The sequence below is a fragment of the Bufo bufo genome, chromosome 1 (genome assembly GCF_905171765.1).
Source record: "Bufo bufo chromosome 1, aBufBuf1.1, whole genome shotgun sequence".
Lineage (NCBI taxonomy): Eukaryota > Metazoa > Chordata > Amphibia > Anura > Bufonidae > Bufo > Bufo bufo.
The window spans coordinates 468,888,492-468,912,958 of record NC_053389.1 but is presented as its reverse complement, the minus strand read 5'-3'; the positions used below and the strand labels follow the sequence as shown (position 1 = coordinate 468,912,958).

At 44.6% G+C, this 24,467-nt stretch overlaps 1 protein-coding gene across 5 annotated transcripts in view; it reads left to right on the top strand.

Annotated features, from left to right (window-relative positions):
* Positions 1–24,467, top strand: part of EEA1 (early endosome antigen 1) — a 142,496-nt gene that overhangs the window by 3,994 nt on the left and 114,035 nt on the right. For 3 of the 5 annotated variants that reach the window (XR_005774383.1, XM_040408787.1, XM_040408783.1), the window contains exons 2-5: positions 15,373–15,459; positions 15,895–16,023; positions 21,605–21,732; positions 23,908–23,962. Coding sequence is in view for 3 of the 5 variants with exons in the window: in XM_040408787.1 (XP_040264721.1) it covers positions 15,373–15,459; positions 15,895–16,023; positions 21,605–21,732; positions 23,908–23,962 (399 nt within the window). In the remaining 2 variants the exon portion in view is untranslated. Of the gene's footprint in view, positions 1–15,372; positions 15,460–15,894; positions 16,024–21,604; positions 21,733–23,907; positions 23,963–24,467 lie in introns of those variants that run through there. The other 2 variants (XM_040408794.1, XM_040408801.1) reach the window with 2 other exon arrangements.

The window sequence follows — 24,467 nt, the reverse complement described above, 5'->3', positions numbered from 1 at the left end:
AGGAGTTCTGCAGAGCATTGCACAAGAACAGGTAGGGAGAAGATCCTGTATGCATCAGCAGTGTCATTATACAGATGGGACTTGTAGTCCTACGCATACAACATGCTGCTGAGTCTACCAGCAGGCAGACATGTCACTCAGGGCAGCTCTTGTATTCACTCCATTAGCAGTGTCATTATACAGCTGGGACTTGTAGTCCTACACATACAACATGCTGCAGAGTCTCCCAGCAGGCAGACATGTCACTCAGGGCAGCTCTTGTATCCACTCCCTTAGCAGTGTCATTATACAGCTGGGACTTGTAGTCCTACACATACAACATGCTGCAGAGTCTCCCAGCAGGCAGACATGTCACTCAGGGCAGCTCTTGTATCCACTCCCTTAGCAGTGTCATTATACAGCTGGGACTTGTAGTCCTACACATACAACATGCTGCAGAGTCTCCCAGCAGGCAGACAGGTCACTCAGGGCAGTACTTGTATTCACTCCCTTGGCAGTGTCATTATACAGCTGGGACTTGTAGTCCTACACATACAACATGCTGCAGAGTCTCCCAGCAGGCAGACATGTCACTCAGGGCAGCTCTTGTATCCACTCCCTTAGTAGTGTCATTATACAGCTGGGACTTGTAGTCCTACACATACAACATGCTGCTGAGTCTCCCAGCAGGCAGACATGTCACTCAGGGCAGCTCTTGTATCCACTCCCTTAGCAGTGTTATTATACAGCTGGGACTTGTAGTCCTACACATACAACATGCTGCAGAGTCTCCCAGCAGGCAGACAGGTCACTCAGGGCAGTACTTGTATTCACTCCCTTGGCAGTGTCATTATACAGCTGGGACTTGTAGTCCTACACATACAACATTCTGCAGAGTCTCCCAGCAGGCAGACATGTCACTCAGGGCAGCTCTTGTATTCACTCCCTTAGCAGTGTCATTATACAGCTGGGACTTGTAGTCCTACACATACAACATGCTGCAGAGTCTCCCAGCAGGCAGACATGTCACTCAGGGCAGCTCTTGTATTCACTCCCTTAGCAGTGTCATTATACAGCTGAGACTTGTAGTCCTACACATACAACATGCTGCAGAGTCTCCCAGCAGGCAGACATGTCACTCAGGGCAGCTCTTGTATTCACTCCCTTAGCAGTGTCATTATACAGCTGGGACTTGTAGTCCTACACATACAACATGCTGCAGAGTCTCCCAGCAGGCAGACATGTCACTCAGGGCAGCTCTTGTATTCACTCCCTTAGCAGTGTCATTATACAGCTGGGACTTGTAGTCCTACACATACAACAAGCTGCAGAGTCTCCCAGCAGGCAGACATGTCACTCAGGGCAGCTCTTGTATCCACTCCCTTAGCAGTGTCATTATACAGCTGGGACCTGTAGTCCTACACATACAACATGCTGCAGAGTCTCCCAGCAGGCAGACATGTCACTCAGGGCAGCTCTTGTATCCACTCCCTTAGCAGTGTCATTATACAGCTGAGACTTGTAGTCCTACACATACAACATGCTGCAGAGTCTCCCAGCAGGCAGACATGTCACTCAGGGCAGCTCTTGTATTCACTCCCTTAGCAGTGTCATTATACAGCTGGGACTTGTAGTCCTACACATACAACATGCTGCAGAGTCTCCCAGCAGGCAGACAGGTCACTCAGGGCAGTACTTGTATTCACTCCCTTGGCAGTGTCATTATACAGCTGGGACTTGTAGTCCTACACATACAACATTCTGCAGAGTCTCCCAGCAGGCAGACATGTCACTCAGGGCAGCTCTTGTATCCACTCCCTTAGCAGTGTCATTATACAGCTGGGACTTGTAGTCCTACACATACAACATGCTGCAGAGTCTCCCAGCAGGCAGACATGTCACTCAGGGCAGCTCTTGTATTCACTCCCTTAGCAGTGTCATTATACAGCTGGGACTTGTAGTCCTACACATACAACATGCTGCAGAGTCTCCCAGCAGGCAGACATGTCACTCAGGGCAGCTCTTGTATTCACTCCCTTAGCAGTGTCATTATACAGCTGGGACTTGTAGTCCTACACATACAACATGCTGCAGAGTCTCCCAGCAGGCAGACAGGTCACTCAGGGCAGTACTTGTATTCACTCCCTTGGCAGTGTCATTATACAGCTGGGACTTGTAGTCCTACACATACAACATTCTGCAGAGTCTCCCAGCAGGCAGACATGTCACTCAGGGCAGCTCTTGTATCCACTCCCTTAGCAGTGTCATTATACAGCTGGGACTTGTAGTCCTACACATACAACATGCTGCAGAGTCTCCCAGCAGGCAGACATGTCACTCAGGGCAGCTCTTGTATTCACTCCCTTAGCAGTGTCATTATACAGCTGGGACTTGTAGTCCTACACATACAACATGCTGCAGAGTCTCCCAGCAGGCAGACATGTCACTCAGGGCAGCTCTTGTATTCACTCCCTTAGCAGTGTCATTATACAGCTGAGACTTGTAGTCCTACACATACAACATGCTGCAGAGTCTCCCAGCAGGCAGACATGTCACTCAGGGCAGCTCTTGTATTCACTCCCTTAGCAGTGTCATTATACAGCTGGGACTTGTAGTCCTACACATACAACATGCTGCAGAGTCTCCCAGCAGGCAGACATGTCACTCAGGGCAGCTCTTGTATTCACTCCCTTAGCAGTGTCATTATACAGCTGGGACTTGTAGTCCTACACATACAACATGCTGCAGAGTCTCCCAGCAGGCAGACATGTCACTCAGGGCAGCTCTTGTATTCACTCCCTTAGCAGTGTCATTATACAGCTGGGACTTGTAGTCCTACACATACCACATGCTGCAGAGTCTCCCAGCAGGCAGACATGTCACTCAGGGCAGCTCTTGTATCCACTCCCTTAGCAGTGTCATTATACAGCTGGGACTTGTAGTTCTACACATACAACATGCTGCAGAGTCTCCCAGCAGGCAGACATGTCACTCAGGGCAGCTCTTGTATTCACTCCCTTAGCAGTGTCATTATACAGCTGGGACTTGTAGTCCTACACATACAACATGCTGCAGAGTCTCCGAGCAGGCAGACATGTCACTCAGGGCAGCTCTTGTATTCACTCCCTTAGCAGTGTCATTATACAGCTGGGACTTGTAGTCCTACACATACAACATGCTGCAGAGTCTCCCAGTAGGCAGACATGTCACTCAGGGCAGCTCTTGTATTCACTCCCTTAGCAGTGTCATTATACAGCTGGGACTTGTAGTCCTACACATACAACATGCTGCAGAGTCTCCCAGTAGGCAGACATGTCACTCAGGGCAGCTCTTGTATCCACTCCCTTAGCAGAGCAGGGGAAAGGGCAGAGATTTTTGTTATTGCAGGTAAACAAAGGGCCAGAAGAGAACCAGGGAAATGAGGAAATAGATATAATTTTTTTTTGCCTAAAACTTGCTTAGCTTAGGGTACTTTCACACTTGCATTTTGGGTGGATCCGTCATGGATCTGCAAAAAGATCTGTTACAATACTACAACCGTATGCCTCCGTCATGAACGGATCCGTTTGTATTATCTGTAACATAGCCAAGACGGATCCTCAATGAGCTCCATTGAAAGTCAATGGGAGACGGAACCGTTTTCTATTGTGCCAGATTGTGTCAGAGAAAACGGATCCATCCCCATTGACTTGCATTGTGTGCCAGGAGCCCAGGACGGATCCGTTTGGCTCAGTTTCGTCAAGCGGACAGTAAAACACTACAGGCAGCGTTTTGGTGTCCACCTCCAGAGAATGGAGACTGATCGGAGACAAACTGATGCATTCTGAGCAGATCCTTTTCCATTCAGAATGCATTAGGGCAAAACTGATCCGTTTTGGACCGCTTGTGAGAGCCCTGAACGGATCTCACAGACGGAAAGCCAAAACGCCAGTGTGAAAGTAGCCTTGGTTATATATTGCTGACCATCAGATTTACAGTGCTCGGACAACCCCTTTAAGACATCCTTACCTGCTCTATTTCATGTGACTGTCAGATTAAGGTACCTTGTGAGTTGAAACATGGCCCCATTCATATTGCATGTACAGTAGTAATGCAGTATTGTGACCTTTTGGCCGGGAGTACGTCAGGGCCAGATGGCCTCAGCCTAGCACATGCAGGAAACCAACAAGACGCCTGATAAAATACTATAACTCCTGTTTTCCTGCTGCACACACAAAAAATTCAATAACCCGAGCATTGAACCTTACTGCATTACAGAAATCAGATGACGTTCTGTGTGCATTTAGCCTCCTCCATTGTGATTGAGATCTGTGACCTACACCCTGTGTTTCTATTCCGGCGCAAGACTCACTGGGAGTGTCTGCAGTATCGGGTCTCTGCCAGCTGGAACATGGCAGATATGAGGGCCTGGCAGTCTCATTAGTATTCACTAATGAGTACTTAGGAAGCTGTTTTGGATATGGTCTTAATTTGAACCCCAGACCTTCTGTATGGCTAGCAGAAGAGTTACCTTTACACTACAGACCGGCTCTGTTGGAAGAGCTGAATTTCCTGTTACCGCCATAACACTAAATAAATAGTGTTTTACTGAAATGAAAGGAAATAAAATGTGTGCCATTTACCAATCGCCATGAATAATGTGTTCACTATATTGTGCAGCCTATTATGATTATAGGGATACATAATACTTTTGTGATATTTCATACTAAGGATGTTACAAAAAGTGTAATGGTTTTTCCTTCATTATTTTGTGGGTAACAATAATTTTGCAGAAAATTTTCACTTTTAGCATAAAAAAATAAAGCTGGAAAGTAAACAATTTTTCTGCCATAACTTTTACTATAAAGATAATTTTACACTCAGTGAGATTTGAACCCCAGACCGTCTGTAAAGGGGCTGGCTTACCCACTCCTCTGTAGAAAAGCTCCTCTGTAAAGATGTTTTTTTTATTCTTTATAATTTTACTGTTTTGTGATATATAGGGATGTCCCGATACCAGTATCGGTATCGTGGCCGATACCGTACATTTGCACGAGTACTTGTACTCGTGCAAATGTCGCCGATACCTCATGGCCGTGAAGCGGGTCCCATGTCCCAGATCAGTGGTGCCGGCGGCGTGTCCCATCTTCTCTTCCGGGCGGCGGCGTGTCCCATTTTCACTTCTGGGCGACGGTGGCGCTGATCAGCGTGCGTACGGCAGCGTGTCCCAGCTGATCGGCGTGGGGGCGGGACTTCTGTGCGGCGGTGTTTCTAGTCCTGTGCGGTTGCCTAGCACTGGGAGTAACTTAAAGCCACTTCCTCCCAGTACTTTGGAGCATCTGCATGGGCAGGATTGCAGCAGGCCAGGTGGGTATGGTGGTGCATGAAATGGAGGAGAAATTCAGTTAATTTCTCTCTATTTCATGTTAAAACAGATAAACGGTGAATAATAAAATAAGGTGTGGGGGGGTGCATATAATAGTGATCCCCAACCAGTGTGCCTCCAGCTGTTGCAAAACTACACCTCCCAGCATGCTGGGAGTTGTAGTTTTGCAACAGCTGGAGGCACATTGGTTGGGAAACACTGTTTTATATATGCCCATTTATTAATTTATTAACCCTTTTACAAAGGAAAAGTGAAGCAGTTGTCCATAGCAACCAAATTACAGATTTAATTTTTTTTCATTGCTATCAGCAACTGCGCCGCTGTTTCTTTGTACAAGGTTTGATAAATCTCCCCTATGACTAAATTAAATTGGAATTTGCTGTAAAAACATTACCACACCATAATTGGTATCGGTGAGCACTTAAAGGGAACCTGTGACCAGTTTTATGGTGTCCTAACTAAGGGCAACATAAATAAGTGACTGATTCTCTTAGCACAATGCTGGATCACTTTCTTTAATTGACCCAGTCAATCTGCCAACATCTTGTATTGAAAAGCTCCAGCTGATAATGATGAGTCCTGAATATTCATGAGCTCCTGACTCTCCCCGCCTACCTGCTGCTGATTGACAGTTATTTTCCATATGAATCAGCAGCAGGTGGGCAGGGGAGTGGCTATAGCTCTGAATTAAAAATACGCTGGACTCACTGACATCACGCTGGACTCAAATCAGCTCATTAGCATACGTCATGTGGCATCTTTGTGTGTATATTATGAGATAACCATCTGTCACACCAGTAAGTGAATACATCTAAGGTACTTTTTAGTAGTTAATGATTGTATATAATTAGTTAGATTATAATCAAATATCCACATGACAGGTTCCCATTAAATAAAAGTATCGGTACTCGTACACTGTCTTAAAAAAATTGTATTGTGACATCCCTAGTGATATATAATTAAAAAAACTGTATTTGGTATCCTTTAAAAGGTTTTGCCATCACAGACAATGGGGGCATATTGCTAGGTTATGCCCACATTGTCTGATAGGCGCGGGGCCCACCTCTGGGACCCGCGCGTACATGGAGAACGGAGCAGGGAAAGTAGTGGAGGGCGCACTGCGCATGCGCAGCCACCCTCAAATCATTTCTATGGGGCCGCCGAAAATAGCCAAGCGCTGACTCGGCTCTTTCCAACGGCTCCATAGAAATGAATGGGAGCGGGCGCCTTGCATGCGCGGTATGCTCCCATTCACTTGTATGGGAGCAGCGGGGAGCAGCGCTTGGTGGTGACCAGACCCTGGGAAACCCGGGGTCCTCCAGCCACAACTCTCCCCGCTCCGTTCTCGTTGTAGGTACGTGTCCCAGAGGTGGGATCCGCACCTATAAGACAATGGGGGCATATCCTAGTAATATGCCCCCATTGTCTGTAATGGGAATACCCCTCTAATCATAATAACCCGTACCATATAGTGAACATATTTTTTTTATAGTGATTGGTAAATAGAAATGGGGGAGGGGGGACCACACTGTTTGCCTGTATGGATTCCTTGAAACCCTGTCCTAAGATATGACATCATTGCTGACATCATGTCTACAGGGCAGGATCCAGGAGAATGAGCAGCACAGGCCCCGAGGGGCATAGTCTCTGATGTATCTACAGGGCAGAACCTTACAAGGCTTGCCACTCCTCAGATGTAGACGTGATGTCACGCGACCACGATGGAGAGCAGAAAAACTATCACTATTAGTAAGTGATAACGTGTTGTTTCCTGTTGCTGAAAATTGCAAAACCGGAATAGCCCTTTAAATAAAACCTGCTGATGCCTTACATGCATGTTAGAGGTAAAATGAGTCAGTAGGGCTAGATTCACATGTTCCAGATGCACTACGGTCAATGTGTGTTATAAAACAGCTAGACCAACCTGTAAGAAAAACTCTGATAAGGTACAAACAATACACTGGGGTCTAATATACTGAAACCAACAAGAGAAAAAACCAATAACCCCGCCCAAAAAAATAAGAAGAGCACTCATATAAAATATATGTAGTTTATTAAGACATGGAATAAATAAACAGTAACACAAAGGCACCAGGTAATGGGGGATGGGACGCCCCGTGTGTTGGAGCCGTGAACCCCCACCCCCACGTATACCATACTAACAAGGGAACATGCCAGAAACACTGGGTGCTGAACCGCTTTGTAATGGGTGAGGTGTATATTCACCCAAAATAACATATAATCATACGCATTCCGCACATGTAAAAAATCACAAGGTCACACATATCAGGGTTGCCCACCACAAATGACAGTCGTGGCATGCCTGTATAGAGCAAACAGCCAAGTCACATAGTAAATGAGGTCGTGGTAGAGCAACAGTGGTATGCGTAAGCGATAGCAACAGAATAAAGCGCTAAACATATAAGAATATGTTACCCATGATGAGCGGAAGCACCAGGTGTCTGACCAGAGCGGCACCTCGACGCGCGTTTCGCCATGTTGGTATATGTGAGGGTGGGGGTTCACGGCTCCGACACACGGGGTGTCCCACCCCTCATTACCTGGTGCCTTTGTGTTACTGTTTATTTATTCCATGTCTTAATAAACTACATATATTTTATATGAGTGCTCTTCTTATTTTTTTGGCGGGGTTATTGTTTTTTTCTCGTTGGTTTCGTGTTCTAAAACGGCGCCAACATTGAGATTAGCATGAATTTCAAATAACTGCAGCGGAAGGCACTTTTAAATTTGTAATGGTCACGCGGTGAGCTGCCATTTTGAAGCCTAGCCTTGCTACCATTAAAAACAACAGTCAAAGCTGCAGCAACCTCATGTCTACTCGGTTTTTGGCTTCATCACAGGTGCAGCTAGATTGTGTGAATCCAGCCTAAGGCCTTCTCCAGGCGGCTGTCATTTGCAGGACACCAAGGTCACCCGATGGACCCCATTTCCGTTACGATTGCCTTGATTCTGCCTGGCGAAATACTGCGGCATGCAGGATATTTTGGCCTGCCTTCATGCCGAAATCTAAAATGGATACTCCTGTCGGAACCTCCACCACCATTTGGAGTGAGCCTATTGAGGTTCATTGCAGGTCAAGGTCTCATAGAGTCTACTGAGCATATGTCTTGAGTGTCAAGGAACCACATGATCATAGTCTATATTTAAATATGAGCCCTCACCTCTGAGCAGTCTATGAACACTTGTATTCTTCAGCCTTACAAACTGTGTTACTATAGAACAATACTGGAGAACTATGTTGTGCCTTTCCTCTAATCTCAATGCTATGGACCCTTTTGGGGCAGTGTTTTTTTTTTATTATTGCAGACGCAGTCTTTATATTTTGGGCTAAAAATAATTGTTTTTCAAGTGGTTGTTTATAAAAAATGATTCAATAGTTTTCCCTTTACAGCTTTCAGTTTCACTCCATCTGCTGGCTGTTCCTTCCCGTTCTCAGTAAATCTGTCAGAGAGCTGCTCTGATGGCTCCATCTCTAGTTTACTGACAGCTCATAAACACTCATTTAAGATAATCTCTTATCAGTTTGATCATAATTTGTCTTAAATTATTGTTTTATGAGCTGCCAGAGGTGAAGAGATAAGGGCTACAAATCAAGCCATCAGAGCAGTTCTCTGACGGCTTCACTGAGAAGGAGATTTTCCAGCCTGCAAGTGCAGTATAAACCTCCCATAGTAAAATCTACCTAATATGTCACATGGCTGTGTTCTTTTTTATTTTTATTTTTTATTATCTTTTCTTCTCCAGTCACATCCATACATAAACGGAGTGCATTATAGGGACACACATGATAGACGCTGTCAGTTTTTCTATTGAAACAAGTCCATTGATTTGCTGATCACCATCGGCAATAAACTGATATTGGCGGAGAAGCTGCGCTGGCCGTACAGTTACATGAGGGCCTCAGAGATGAATGCAATACTTGAATGTAGTGTGTCAGCTAGAGCTTGTGACCTCCCTCTATGAATCAGAGCTGAGAGCCCTTTGGCCAGACTCAAGCCGTCCATGTATTGCGTGGATAACCATCGATTTTGAATGGCGCCTTTGCTTATCCTGCAACTGGTGTAAATCTGCCTGTGGCCTGACAAAACTTTCAAAAATTACCCTCATTCTGGTTGTAGAATTTATTTTAATCAACTTTCAGAAAAGACAAATACATAATTTTTTACATAATCTCCCTGCTTCTCAGTACACCTTGTCCATTTGTCAACAAGCTTTCGTATCATTAAAAATATTTAGGCTGAGCTGTGAGCCATGAATGCACCGCTGTCTTCACCGCAGAGACGTGGCTGATTTGCAAATGATTTGCCACATAATCCACTGTCACTCATCTATCCAACAGAATCAGTTCACGTGCACACTCAATATTGTCATCAGTCGTGGATGGCCATTTGACTCCTTCTTTATGGTTGACACTTTCCTGCTGCGTTAGGCCTCTTGCACAAGAACGTATTTTCTTTCTGTGTCCAGTTTTTTTTTTTTTTTTTTTTTTTTTTTTTCTTCTTGCTGACAGTATGCGGAACCATTCATTTCAATGGGTCCGCAAAAAAAAACCCAGAAGGTAGTCCGTGTGCATTCCATTTCCGTATATCTGTTCCGCTAGAAGATAGAACTTGTCCTATTATTGTCCGCATAACGGACAAGGATAGTACTGTTCCATTAGGGACTGCAAAATACATACGGTTGTGTGCAAGAGGCCTTAGGGTCCGTGCCTCCACACCTCAAAAGATAGGCATGGCTGCAACATGCGGATCGTGGACCCGTTGAAGTCAATGGGTTTGCACCGCAATGCGAGGTGCACAAGGCCGATGCCTGTGTTTTACGGATCTGTGCTTTGTGGCCCGCAAAAGTGACACCACTGTGTGAATACAACCTTAGACACCTTTTGGTGCCAGCTTATCTCCTGGTAGAACTAAAAGACCCAGCTCCCCTTACACATAGCTTGTTGGTTGGACCTGCCGAAAAAGGTGGGTTCGGCCGACAATAACTCTAATGTGCATGGGACTGCTAAGGTCCCAGTTATGGATACAACGTTGTGAGGGTATATTTATGGCAGTTACATGAACATGTCTCCATGGTTACAGACTACTAACAACCCCTGTGTAGTCTGATAATGCACTCATTTTCTCTTACTCCTTACTAAGATACCTTTAGATGGAGTAGACATGGAGTCATATAGTGTGTGTTTTCTGAACCTTTGAATTTACCTGCCACGTGTGCATGCTTCTCTCCGTTATAAGGAATAAGTTGAATGGAAATGGCCAAGGTGCATTCCTTATCTGTTATTATGGCAAATCCACTGGCTGCATGCGTGCGCCAAAATCTGCGTAAGTTACTTGTGGATTTCACACTGCATTGCAAATAGTGGAAATGTTGCAGCATGACTTGAGTAATAGAAATCTGCACCACAGGTCGTCACGTGCTTGGATTCTGTTGTGGACAGTTTCCGCAGTGTGTGGATGACCGTTTTTAAAATCGTACCCACTTTGCTGCATGCTATACAGTTGTGGAAGATCTGCAGTGCCATATGGGGTGGAATTAAAAATCCTCACCGCAAGATTTTTTTGTAGCGTGTGGACGAGATTTCTGAAAATCTCATCCACTTGCCTTGTGCCTCCCTCTTTCTGTTGATTTGAGGGGCTCCCTTTACTGCCTGACGTCCCTCAAAACTGTGCAGAAATCTTGCGCATGCGCCATAGTGGCACTATAATTGGTTTAATGGAAACCATAGCTCAAACTCTTTGTAATATTGGACACGCATGCCTAGTCATCTGGTTAGTGGGTACCAGCAGCTGGACTCGCTCTGTTCAGACTTTTAACACATACTCTATACCCATATACCATGTCTGTTAAAAAATCCCCTTTGAAATTAATATTAAAGAAAAACTTTATTTATCAAACATTTGATAATCCAGAACTTGATTTAAGCCCTGAACTGCAGTGTTAAAATTTACACTCCAGAGGTGGAGGATTGGCAGAGGTAACAAGAATCAAAACGTGTTCACGACCTGGGAAATTCCGTCTCCTGCTTCCTGGGGTCACGAGAGGCTGAGCAGAGGGCCTCGCCTGTTTATGGCCGCTCTGCTTTGTATGACTGATCAGTGGACTTTAGATTGTGCTGGATTCTCGCAGGGAAATGCCATTCACGGCATGAATTGCTTACATGCTGTAGACCTGACCCAGCCTTCAGTTCAGCACGAAATTGTACGTTATTCCTATTACACAATACAGCTACACGTACAGGTCTGATACTGGGATTGGGTGAGTCAGGTAGCCAGTCATCCAGTCTTACTATTTGGCATGGGTGGCGCATATCTTATTAATCATAAAATAAATTAAACTTTTGCTGTATGAACTATGATTACCTATGCTAATTCGAAAATGTGACTAAGTCCATGGTTGGATATTCATACAGTGTTTTTGAAAACTTCATGGATTTTAGGGCATGTTTTAACTTCTGTCTACGCCCCCCGCAGACACTTCTGCCCACTCCAATGAGCCGCCCCGCAGACACTTCTGCCCACGCCAGTGAGCCGCCCCGCAGACACTTCTGCCCACGCCAGTGAGCCGCCCCGCAGACACTTCTGCCCACGCCAGTGAGCCGCCCCGCAGACACTTCTGCCCACGCCAGTGAGCCGCCCCGCAGACACTTCTGCCCACGCCAGTGAGCCGCCCCGCAGACACTTCTGCCCACACCAGTGAGCCGCCCCGCAGACACTTCTGCCCACGCCAGTGAGCCGCCCCGCAGACACTTCTGCCCACGCCAGTGAGCCGCCCCGCAGACACTTCTGCCCACGCCAGTGAGCCGCCCCGCAGACACTTCTGCCCACGCCAGTGAGCCGCCCCGCAGACACTTCTGCCCACGCCAGTGAGCCGCCCCGCAGACACTTCTGCCCACGCCAGTGAGCCGCCCCGCAGACACTTCTGCCCACGCCAGTGAGCCGCCCCGCAGACACTTCTGCCCACACCAGTGAGCCGCCCCGCAGACACTAAAGGCCTCCACACACAGCACTAGATTTTGTTTACTGTTCAGTGTGTATGGGGAACTCCTGACAGATTACTCTGCGCTGAACATACATGTGGTTTCAGCAGAACTAGGAGAGATGAGCTGTTCCATGGATTATCCCAAGCTCTATGATGTACTGTATCCTTTATCAGCTGTCCACCAGAATGGGGGTTCTGTATCCCTCCATTGAATGTGGCGGTGGTCGAGCGTGCATATTGACGCTCCATTCCTTTTCTGTGAGACCGCCGGAGATATTCTCTATGGGACAGGCAAAGACTATGTGGAGCAGGAGCATGCATGCTTGACTGCTGCTCCATTCACTCAGGACCCCTGTTCTTTCGATTGGTTGGGGCATGATCCCCTACCAATCCTACACATCATCCATCCTTAGTGTATATCTTGGGACAGCCTCTGTAAAGGATTAGACTGATAGTAATGATAGGAGTGATGGAGTTTAGGGTGACAACATTGCTTTGTTTCTCAGATGTAACCTACAAAATCATGTGCGGTCAACATCTGCCAAAGATAACTCCTGACTTGCTCATCTTTTTTTGCCAATGAGCCAGCAGAACATAACGGCAAAAAAATTACAGAACACTACATTGTCCAGATTTCTCATTGGGGCTAAACACATGCATGAAGCCAAGGAGCCAAAGTGATTAAAACAGTCTTGGTCCCCGGTTATTCAGATATATTCTTCATGAAATCAGCGGACACTAATCTTTTAATCCTGGAAGCAAATCCTTGAGTTATCCTACAGGCTTCTTGAGTCTTGTCTACATCTTAACTTCTAGATTTGTCTGGATTGTCGGATAAGAACTGTTGCTACTTATGATCTTCGTTGAAGGAGGGGGGAGAGTTATTTATTATTTAAACTCTACTTGGGAACCTGGATTAGAAATGTGGGAAGGGTCGAGGACCGGCCATGTTTATGGAATGTGTGGAAGGAGAACTGAATAGGTTGAATAGGCAGAGCAGTTCTTGAGTAGGCACTTTGGTTCTTATGTATGGCATTGATTTTTTTTATATATCTCGATTTTAATTTCTTTTATTTATATTGATAACTGACTTAAGAGGACCTTTTCATGGTTTTGTATTAATTGAGATAAATACCTTTTACTTGCGGGGTACCCACCACTGATGCTGCCACCCTGCCAGGGAGAAAAAAAACTCACCTTCTCCCTGGCTGTGACTCTCTCCGCTCTGACTGGATTGCGGCACGGCCCGGGAGAAGGAGACGCCCATTGAGAAACCCTGGCATCTCCTCTTCCCTGTACCGAAAAATACAGGGGGGCACAGCGGGGTGCAGGAGCGATATTTTAAAAAAATCAGGCAGGGTGGCAGCATCAGCGGGAGTTACCCCGCAAGTAAAGGTATTTGTCTCCGTTAATACAAAACCATGAAAGGTCCTCTTTAAGCTGTTTGCAGGAGCTCCAGTACCCGGCTTAGGAACTACATCTCCATCCACTGTGTATTGGTCCTGACTGGTTACTGCAGTGCTGCTCCTTTCATGAATGGCAGGAAAAGTCTAAGGCATATTGGTACACCATATGTGTCACCTCTGGCACCTGTGCCATAGGTTTGCCACTTCTGTCATAGTTTGTATGGAGAGGCTTTATGCATGCTTGACTCCTTCACATTGTGGGCATGCTGGTGAAGAGGGTAAGGGGACTTGGGACTCTTGTGATGTTGACCATTTTGGAGTCTCCAGTTATCTAACATGTAGCACCTTCTCTTTTTTTTTTTTTTTTTTTCCCTAAACACATAAGTGATGTTTAATGTGAGGAAAAAGTACTTTCAGGAAGAGTTGAGTGGTTTGGGTGGTTACCGGGTCTTACACAGATATTTTGAAGTCCCATTAGCCATATAGCACTTATCTCAGAATGACAACTTATCACTTATCTATTCCCATTACAGGCATTTCTAGCACATGCACAGTATGTGCCATAAATGTCTTATAGGTGCAGATCTCACCTCTAGGACGAGCCTCTCTAGAAGGGTTCCCTAACCCTCACCCTGCCTGGTAGGGCAAAACCAGCCATCTTTAAACCCCCCATATGGGAGATTCCTTTTTTTCCCACCACTCCAAAAAGGAAGAGAGCAGGTATCTCAGAAGGGGAAACCTTCTATATTATATATACTGAACTCCAGATGGCGACCAAGAATTTACAGTCTTGTAGCCATTTACAACTAGCCCCGCCACCGTACTGCAGCTTCTCATAGCAACCAAGCTCTGTACATGTATAGTGGTTGGTGTTGGGCTTTAATCCAGAGGACTGTACATTTACAATCTGGAAGGAGTCTGCTGAGGACCCGGGGAGAAGATGAAGCAGTTTACCACCTCTGCCTCCTCCTTTCCTTGGTACGTAGCCCTCAGTTAGTGCTGTACAATGAATATGCTTATTACTTATACTACGGGACACTATGAGGGCTATTACTTATATTGAGGGGCAATATGGGAGCCATTCTTATACTAGGGGTCACTTTGGGGGGCATTATGTATACTGAGGGAACTGGCAGTGGTTGGGATAAAAAAATTAAATAAAAATAAATTCATCCATTGTTAAAAACTGATGCAAAATGGCCATTAAAAACAGATAAACAGACAGAAAATAGATGCACACTTTGTGACCATGAAAAACTGACAGTAAGGTCCCATTCACACGACCGTATCTCCACATCCGTTCCGTACCGTGCGCATCTGTACTTCCGTTCCGTGGCCCCGCAAAAGAAGATAGTGTGTCCTGTATTTGTCCGCAAAGAATAGACATTTCTATCATAGGGTTGGTAGTTTCCGCAGAATGCACATGGCTGGTGTCCGTGTTTTGCGGATCCTCAATTTGTGGACCACAAAAACGTATACGGTCTGAATGAGCCCTTAATCTGTTTGTACTGTCATGTGACTGTGCCGTATATATCACATCCTTTGTATATTACGTAATAAGTTCTCATTTGCCTCTCTTCATGTAATGTGTGTACTATATTATCTCTTTCTTTATTTTAGACTCCTGGGAGAGTTGGAGCTCAGAATTCAGAATCGGAACCTTCTGCCACTCCTGGAAACACTGTTAACAATGAAAGTACTTCTGAGGTAAATTGCCCATTTTCTATGTATTTCCTATTTCCTGAGGTCTAGGTATGCACGTTATTAACTTGTGACCCTTTACTTCCAATAATTATGCCCAAGTGTTGGCCTGCAGATACCGCTCTTCACTTGGAGAAAACCTGTCATAATGGACAGAACTCCCCAGTGTTTGGCCAGTCATATTCATGCCTTTTATTTCATAGCTTGTCCTAAATGTCTGAATAAACTATTTCAGTACATATTTTTTCAGGTTCTAATTTCTGGCGGAAAGTTTAAAATGAACGTAGCGCTTCCATGACTTATTTTTCCCTCAGATATCCATTTCCTGTATTTTTGGGACCTATAATTTGCTCCCGCTGATGTACGCTCATAGTATAAACTTGGGTCCCTTTGCAATCATTTTCAATATTGAATATGGCGTTTAATATATTCATTCCGCAGGGGTTCATCTGTCCTGTATGCATGAGCATGTATGTCACTGCCCCTGAGCTCGCTGAACATTACCAGCGCGAGCACGTGGAGTCGGGATCAAGGGGACAGCAGCCATCCAGTGATCCTCCCGATGCCACTGTGGGTCTCTATATTTCATCATTTATATAGCCCCCCCCCACCCCACCCCCGCCTTGCTTTGGGTGTGTTTGGTTTCTCTGTCATTGAATCGTATCTTAGAAAACCTAAGCGATGGAAATGATAAAACCTTATCCTCTATCTCCAGATCTGCATGATGCCGTTTTGCATTTCACGTCCTATATTTCTTTGGTGGTTGTCTATGGCTCTTTTATCCTCTCAACATAATGACAGATAATTTGTTTCGTTGGAGCATTTATAAAGCGTCATAAATAATGTCTCTGTGGGATTTTGCGTAGAGTTTTCTTAGGTTAACAACTATTCTGACACTTTTCAACTTTTTACAGACTGACCATTTTTTTCATGTCAAAACTGTGATGCACAGTGCAAATTTCCTTTTTTTTCTAAGTTATTATATATTTTTTTGTCCATAAATGAAAAAAAAATTGTGATCTGGATTCCTTATCTGCAATGCTACTCATGTGTTAGATATAATACATGTACTGTACATGCACACGACAGTGAGAAAAAACAGACCATGGCCATTTTACAACCATTTGTGAATTCGTTTTCTAGCCGTCTGTTTTTAATGGCTGAATTTGCATCCATTTTTCATGGCCATTAAAAATGGATACATTTTCTTGGCTTTTTTAAAAAAAAATATTTTTTTTATAAAATCTCCACCCCTGCAGTGGCCTCAGTATACATAATGTCTCCTATTATGGCCCCCAGCAGTAATAACGTTTCCCATAGTGGCCCCAGCAGTAATTATGTCCCCCATTGTGGCCATAATGCCCCCCATAGTGGCCCCAGCAGTAATAATGCCCCCCATAGTGGCCCCAGCAGTAAAAATACCCCCAATAATGTCCCCTCATAGTGGCTGCCAGTTGTAATAATGTTTCCCATAGTGGCCCCCAATATCCCCTATAGTGGTACACAGCTTTAATGTTTGTTTTTAGCAAAAAAACACAAAAACCAATCTCTCACCTCATCCACTTGCCCACACAGAAGCAAGCTAAGCCTGATGACGTCACCACACACTGCCAGCATGATCATGTGGTGATGTCATCATGCTGAGTGCAGATCCTTCGGCAGGTCCTTCAGAATCAAGAGGGGAGCAACTGCCTTGGTGCATGCAAGTGGATGAGGCGAGTGATTTTTTTTTTTTAACCCCTAAAAGGCCATATTGAAATAGTGTACCCGTTTTTAACAGCCATTAGACAGCTGAACTCCTGTCTAAGCGGCCGATAAAACAGTCCCATTGATTTCAATGGGGTCAGTCTGGCCATGAAAACGGTCAAAATTAGGACATGTCCTAATTTTTGATTCCTGCTATTCACTGGCCCATGTGAATAGCTCCGTAGACAGCAATGGTTCTAAAACAACCATGTGACGGCTGTTTCTCACTGTCGTGTGCATGTAGCCTTAGTCCCAGATCAGATTCCCTTTAGGTTTGTGAACAAAAGGATTTTCCGCCTAGGACAACCCCTTCTCTTGAGGCACCTCCCCCTGTAACAGTGGAATTCGCTACATTAACACACTTCATACTGATACACTAAGTTGCCTTATTGTGCTCCTTAGTCCTTGTTCACGCAGTGTAGTTTGGTTTAGTGGAATGAGTAACATACATCGGGGGGGAAGGGGGGAGTGGCGGTCATGCACCTCTGCCACCAGCAATGCTGCTCTTCCGAGAATGAATTCCTAGTTTCAAGTAGCCCATGTACGTATTTCTTATGTTGTAAAAATATTTTTGAAGTTGATTGCAAATCGGGAAGAGGAAAGACACGAGCAGGTATTGAATTTTTTTTTTCCCCCTATGAAAGCATTGTGTCTTTGCATTGCTGTAAATTTAATTTTCTCTCAAATAATCCTTAAAACACTTCAGTGGTAGCCACAAAAGGCCAAGAAACCTGTGAGATGAAGGATAACTAGGAGCTGCCCCTTTTTTTGAAAACTGACAAGCACGGTGCAAAACTACAGCATTAAAAATTCTAATTTTATAGTAGCTTTGTACATAAATGGAGACAAAGACCTTGAGGGGCATTTATCCAGTTTATGCCACTATTGTGTAAAAAGTCTCAGATGATCATTTGCAACTTTTTAAAAGTAGTGGAAAAAAGTGGGCTGGGCTTAGAGGGAGGGGTGTGGCCTCTGCTGCTCGCCAGATTTATTACGCCAGAAACTAGCCTAAATGATATAAAGAGAAGCGAACTGTAAGCGGCTCACCCACCAAAGCAGAGATGAAAACGTGCACACCCCTCAGGCTCACCCACCGCCCGTATATATATCAGCAAAAAAGAGAGAGAGAGTGTGGGGGGCACTCAATACTAGGACCACCAACAAATCAATAAATACATAAATATATACTTTATTTGGATCTAAAAATGCATATAGATGCCACAGTAAAACCTCCTATTAGGATATAAATATCGGCAGCAAACAGTAGCAATAAAAATATCAATAGGCCGGCACAATAAAAATATATACAGTACAGACCAAAAGTTTGGACACACCTTCTCATTCAAAGAGTTTTTTCTTTATTTTCATGACTATGAAGGCATCAAAACTATGAATTAACACATGTGGAATTATATACATAACAAACAAGTGTGAAAAAACTGATAATATGTCATATTCTAGGTTCTTCAAAGTAGCCACCTTTTGCTTTGATTACTGCTTTGCACACTCTTGGCATTCTCTTGATGAGCTTCAAGAGGTAGTCCCCTGAAATGGTCTTGAAGGAGTTCCCAGAGATGCTTAGCACTTGTTGGCCCTTTTGCCTTCACTCTGCGGTCCAGCTCACCCCAAACCATCTCGATTGGGTTCAGGTCCGGTGACTGTGGAGGCCAGGTCATCTGGCGCAGCACCCCATCACTCTTTTTCATGGTCAAATAGCCCTTACTTTCAAAGTTTTCCCAATTTTTCGGCTGACTGACTGACCTTCATTTCTTAAAGTAATGATGGGCACTCGTTTTTCTTTACATAGCTGCTTTTTTCTTGCCATAATACAAATTCTAACAGTCTATTCAGTAGGACTATCATCTGTGTATCCACCTGACTTCTCCTCAACGCCACTGATGGTCCCGACCCCATCTATAAGGCAAGAAATCCCACTTATTAAACCTGACAGGGCACACCTGTGAAGTGAAAACCATTTCAGGGGACTACCTCTTGAAGCTCATCAAGAGAATGCCAAGAGTGTGCAAAGCAGTAATCAAAGCAAAAGGTGGCTACTTTGAAGAACCTAGAATATTACATATTTTCAGTTGTTTCACACTTGTTTGTTATGTATATAATTCCACATGTGTTAATTCATAGTTTTGATGCCTTCAGTGTGAATCTACAATTTTCATAGTCATGACATCAAAACTCTTTGAATGAGAAGGTGTGTCCAAACTTTTGGTCTGTACTGTACATATATAGATATGTAAATGTATCGGCACAATAAAAAAGGGGGGAAGTAAATGTCCACATGTGGAACTGTATTCACTTGTTCAGCAGCTCTTAAAGCAACGTGGGACGTTCTTCTGTCCATGTTGCTCCCATGGGGTCGGTTTGGTAACTGCTTATAATTCACTTCCCTGATATTTTAGCCTGTAAACCAGACTTGCTGTTCAGGGAGTTTGTCACCAGTGACATCCCTGTGCAACTGTGGCCCCATTCCTAGGATATCTCACTTTGTCCTAATATGTCAATTAGTCCTTTGGTGCAGTGAGGGTGTCACCATTGCTCTCCCAGGCCCCGCTCCTTCCTGTGTCCAGCCCCTCCCTCACTGCTTTGATTGACCGTGCCAGGCAGTAGCGATATAATCTCACCTGGCCTTATATTCCTATATAATCGCCACTGGTTTGCATATTGGCGTCCAGTCCTCTAGGAAAGTAGCTCAGATTAGTATTTTAATCCTTGAAAGTACCACCCTGTTTTTTTTTTTTTTTTTTATAATACGTTCTTATTTGTCCTCTGGCACACATCCCTGTGATATTACTAAGCTGGTTTTAGGCTTCAATACCACTGTCTGGTTTCCAGGATGCTAATGCAGTATCATAGCAATAATGTGTTCTACATGCATACGTTCTGTGAATAATTCACTTTCACGGCCAATTAAATGCATCCACTTTGTAATTCGGTCATGCCGCCGAGCGCTGCTTATCACTGAGACATAGTTTTATTTCAAGGAATCTTGCTGTTCTGCTTGCTCAAAATCTGTGGTTAAACGTGAAGGGTTATAGATGACCCCTGACCATACACCCCGTCAGGTCACCGACCATCTATGTATTAAATGTCCAACCATTAATTTAAATGGTCTACCTTTTAATTCCAGACATGGCTTCCAGGGGGCCTACAGTAGATTGCCATAGACTAGAGAAGATTGGACCACTTCACGTTTATCGAGGTGGACCCGGAAAGCCTGTTCAATGGGAACAGCAAGTAACGCTATCCTATTGTTCTTCCGACAAGAAAGGGGCCAGGGCATATGTTTTTTTCTGAGGAAAAAAAACATAACATATAACATAAAAAAGTTACTATTAAACTGGCGTACATGCTTTGCGTTGCATCTATCAAGTATTTTAGACACTTTTTTTTTTCCTAAACTTTTCCGCCTTGTCACGCAATGTGGCATTGGTTTAATAGAAATGAGGTGTGACTTAGGAAGAGGGTCTCTCTTAAATGTGCCTGTGTGTGCCAAGAACGCTCCAGCATTTCGGTGCCTTTTTTGTAGTACATGTAATCCAATTTACAGGTGGTGTAAACTTAGACTAGACAGTGTAAAGCTGCAAATAGATTTCTCACCCAGCCTCAAGTGTTGACTACTATTTTACAGTCATTTTCACGGTGGTGTCATCAGTCCAGTTGGGAAAATAGTAAAACTTAGGTAACTTATCGAAGTTTCCTGGGATGCGTATCTGTTAACCACTTAAAGGGGTGTCCCTACTCAACATTTCTGGCATGTCAATAGGGGGCTCTGCCGTGAATGGAGAAAACTTGTATCTTTGGAAGTTCCTTCATGGTGAATGGGGAGGGGGGCCGTGCATGCACAGCCTGCTCTCTATTCACTTTAGGGCCATGTCCTTGAGATAGGAGCAGATTCCAGAGGTAGGACTCGCACCGATCGTATTAATATGCCATAAATGTCCACATGTGAATACCCCTTTCTTAATGCAGCCTGGTACTCAAAAGGGTTGTCTCATCTGGACGTTTGTGGCACATCGATAGGATATCCCATAAATGTCCAATATGTGCGAGGTCCACCTGTAGAGAATGACGGCTTGTGTCATAAAGTGCTATGGGACTTTTGAAATGAAATTTAACTCTTGTGCAGTGCATTTAAAAAAAAATAAAAATATTATTTGATGAAATCCACAGCACAATCAGCATGTTACACATATAATTTTGGATTCACTTACGATTTCCAAGAAAATCCACTGGTGAATTTGCTGCAAATCTTTTCTGCTCTATGTGGACCTACCCTAAAGACAATGGCCCTTTTTTTTTCTCTCTCTTTTCTCTTGTGCTTAATTTGTGGATAATGTAAGACAATTTGAGGTTGTATCATGAAAAACTATTATAATTTTTTTTCTTCTAGGGTTTCATTTGTCCACTCTGCATGAAATCCCATGGAACAGCGGAGGAACTCTTTAAACATTATGAAGCTTCTCACGAGCCGTGTAGTGATCTTGGTCATGGAGGAGATATCAGTTCTTCTGCAGAAAGGTGTTTTTGTTGTACAGTTTTGGATTATTTTTATTGTGAACCTTTCATTTTCATTATTTAATCCATTTCATTTTGAAATTGTTTTTGCAAAAAAAAAAACCTTAGAAGCAATGGAGGAATGTTTTTGTTCTGATAAAAAGCTTTAAATCTTAATGTTTTCTTTACATAGCACTGTAGAATTATGTCTGTGTGAAGACACCAACAGAGGAAATTCTGGAGTTTTCTAAGGGTTTATTTTTTTTATTGCGTTCAGCCATAGTTATACAAATGGGTCTTTATTAACCCCCTTAGCGCACTGTGCCATAAATATGACATGGCCAGCTGAACGTTAACTCGCCATGTCAGCAGCTCAGGAACTGTGGGTGTCAACTGTAACATACAGCTGACACTCTGCAGCAATGGCTGAGATCAGTGCTAGCCCCAATCCCATCTGTTTAAACCCTTAGATGCCGCAGTCAGTAGCGACCGCGGTATCTAAGTGGTTTACAGAGGTTGAAAACTCCCTCTCTTACCTATCTGCCTCCTGCAATTTGATCACAAGATCCTGATGGTTGCTATGGTAGTCGAAGGCCTTACAAAGTACCCGGGTGTGCCATCTCCAGAAGCCTAACAGTGGGACTTTAAAAAGTAAATAACAATTTCAAGTAAAAAAATGTCTTTTTCTGGTATCCACTCATTTATAGTTCGTTAAAAATGGAAAATCCTATATAATAAAATCTCTCTGTGCCTGCGCTGTGTCCATGTGCCGAAGTTAAATGTGCATGCGCTATGCGCTGAGTTACATGCGCGATGCGCTGGCCAATAGAATCGCAGCGCACCACACAGCCACCCGGACCTCCCACATCAGCGCGCTGCCAGCCATTAGAAACGCGCCGCACCTCCGGCCTCCTGAACCGCCCACAGCAACAGCGCGGTAACATCAAAGCCACCACACACGCCGCAATTACCGCCCACAATTGCACCGACCGCCCACTTTAGCGTGCCGACGGCCAATAAAAACACATCGCACCTCAGGCCTCCTGAACTGCCCACAGCAACACCGCTGTCCTACACGCCGCTGGTACCGCCCACAATTACAGAGGCCAATAAACACAGGGTGCAACACACACCGCCCACAGCAGCACGCCGTTATTATTGGTGTGCTGTGTCAGTTTGAGCGCTGCCATTAAATGAAACAGAAGCACCGCCATTACAGTCCTGTCAGACACCGATACAGCAGCTGCTGCTGCCATCAGTATTAGCCACCAGTTGCTGCCAGTGGTCTCAGCACCACCAGTCACAGTGCTCGCAGTCTCAGCCACCAGTCAGTGTCAGTCGTCTCAGCCATTAGTGAGTGCCACCAGCCTCAGCCACCAGTGACCGTTCAACGCCGCCCCCACACACCGTTCGCACCGCCCACACCCTGAGTGCTGGCCGATCAACGCCGCCCCACTCGCCGCCTGCGCCGTCTATGGAAAGCAGTGTGATGATTGCTCTGCGCACCGGCCAATTCTAGCACCCGTTTTTGTAACTGGTATAATGTCTAGTATAAAATAAAATGCACATGATTGGTATCGTCACCACATCCTTAACAACCTGAGCTATAAAAGTTAGTTATCCCATGCGGTGAACGGCATAAAAAATCAATCAGAACGTCCTATACCCTAAGAAGTTAAAAAAAAATTAAATCTTGTCCGCAATAATTTTATCCGCATCTATTTCGCAAAAATATGCGGACAATGTTCCGTATGTTGTCCGCATCCGTGTTTCCACCTTTCTAGTCCGCAAAAATATGAAGCTTGTCCTACTATTGTCTGCATAGATCGGTCCGCAGCCCCATTCAAGTCAATAAATCCACAAATTGCGGATGACCTACGGAATGGTTTCCATATGTCATCCGTTTTTTGCGGATCTGTTTCCGTATTTTTGAAGGCCTTAATAATAAAAAAAACAAAAATTCTCTCTTTTTTTTCCCTTCTTTTTTTTGCGGACCGTAAAAAACGGAAGACATACGGAACACAAACTGAGGTCATTTGTTCATAAAATGCGGATACACGGATCCGTTATTTGCGGACCGCAAAACAAAGGATTAGACACGGTTGTGTGAATGTATCCTTAACTGAATGTACAGTGACTGACGTTGTTCTTAGACCAGTTCTATAAAGTGTATAATATGCCTTTTCATTCTTTCTTTAGAGAGGAGTTATTGCTGCTTCGACAGGAGGTACAGGACTTACAAGCATCAGTTAAGGTTAGAATATGTCTTTTATTTGTTGAAATGTGAGAATATCAACAGTAGACTGAGCAAAAGCATTAAAAGAGAATCTTAAAGGGATTCTGTCATGAGATTTGAGGCCTATAACCTAAACATATGGCCAGGTCCCTACTAATACCCTGAATCCGAAACTGACCTTATTAAATGTGCCTGTGGCTCTGTTAGCATATAAAACAGGTTTTTCTAACCTGTCACTCACGTACCAAATGTGTCCAAGGGGACGTCTCATCATGCAGGGTGCCCGGCTGCAGCCGCCTTCCGACTAGAAATCGCCGCCCCTCCCTTTCAATAGAGCCGCCTCCCTCACCTCAGCGCCGCCTCCGAAATCGTCCGCTCTCCTCAGCCAGATCCCGCGCGTGCGGACTAGGTATAACTAGAAATAGATCAAAAGGGAGCCTCTGTAGAAAAGCAGCCTGTGCGCTCCGAACAGCTTTGCACCCGGCTGTAAGAGGTTGGATGGCTGCAATAGCGCGGTCAAGGC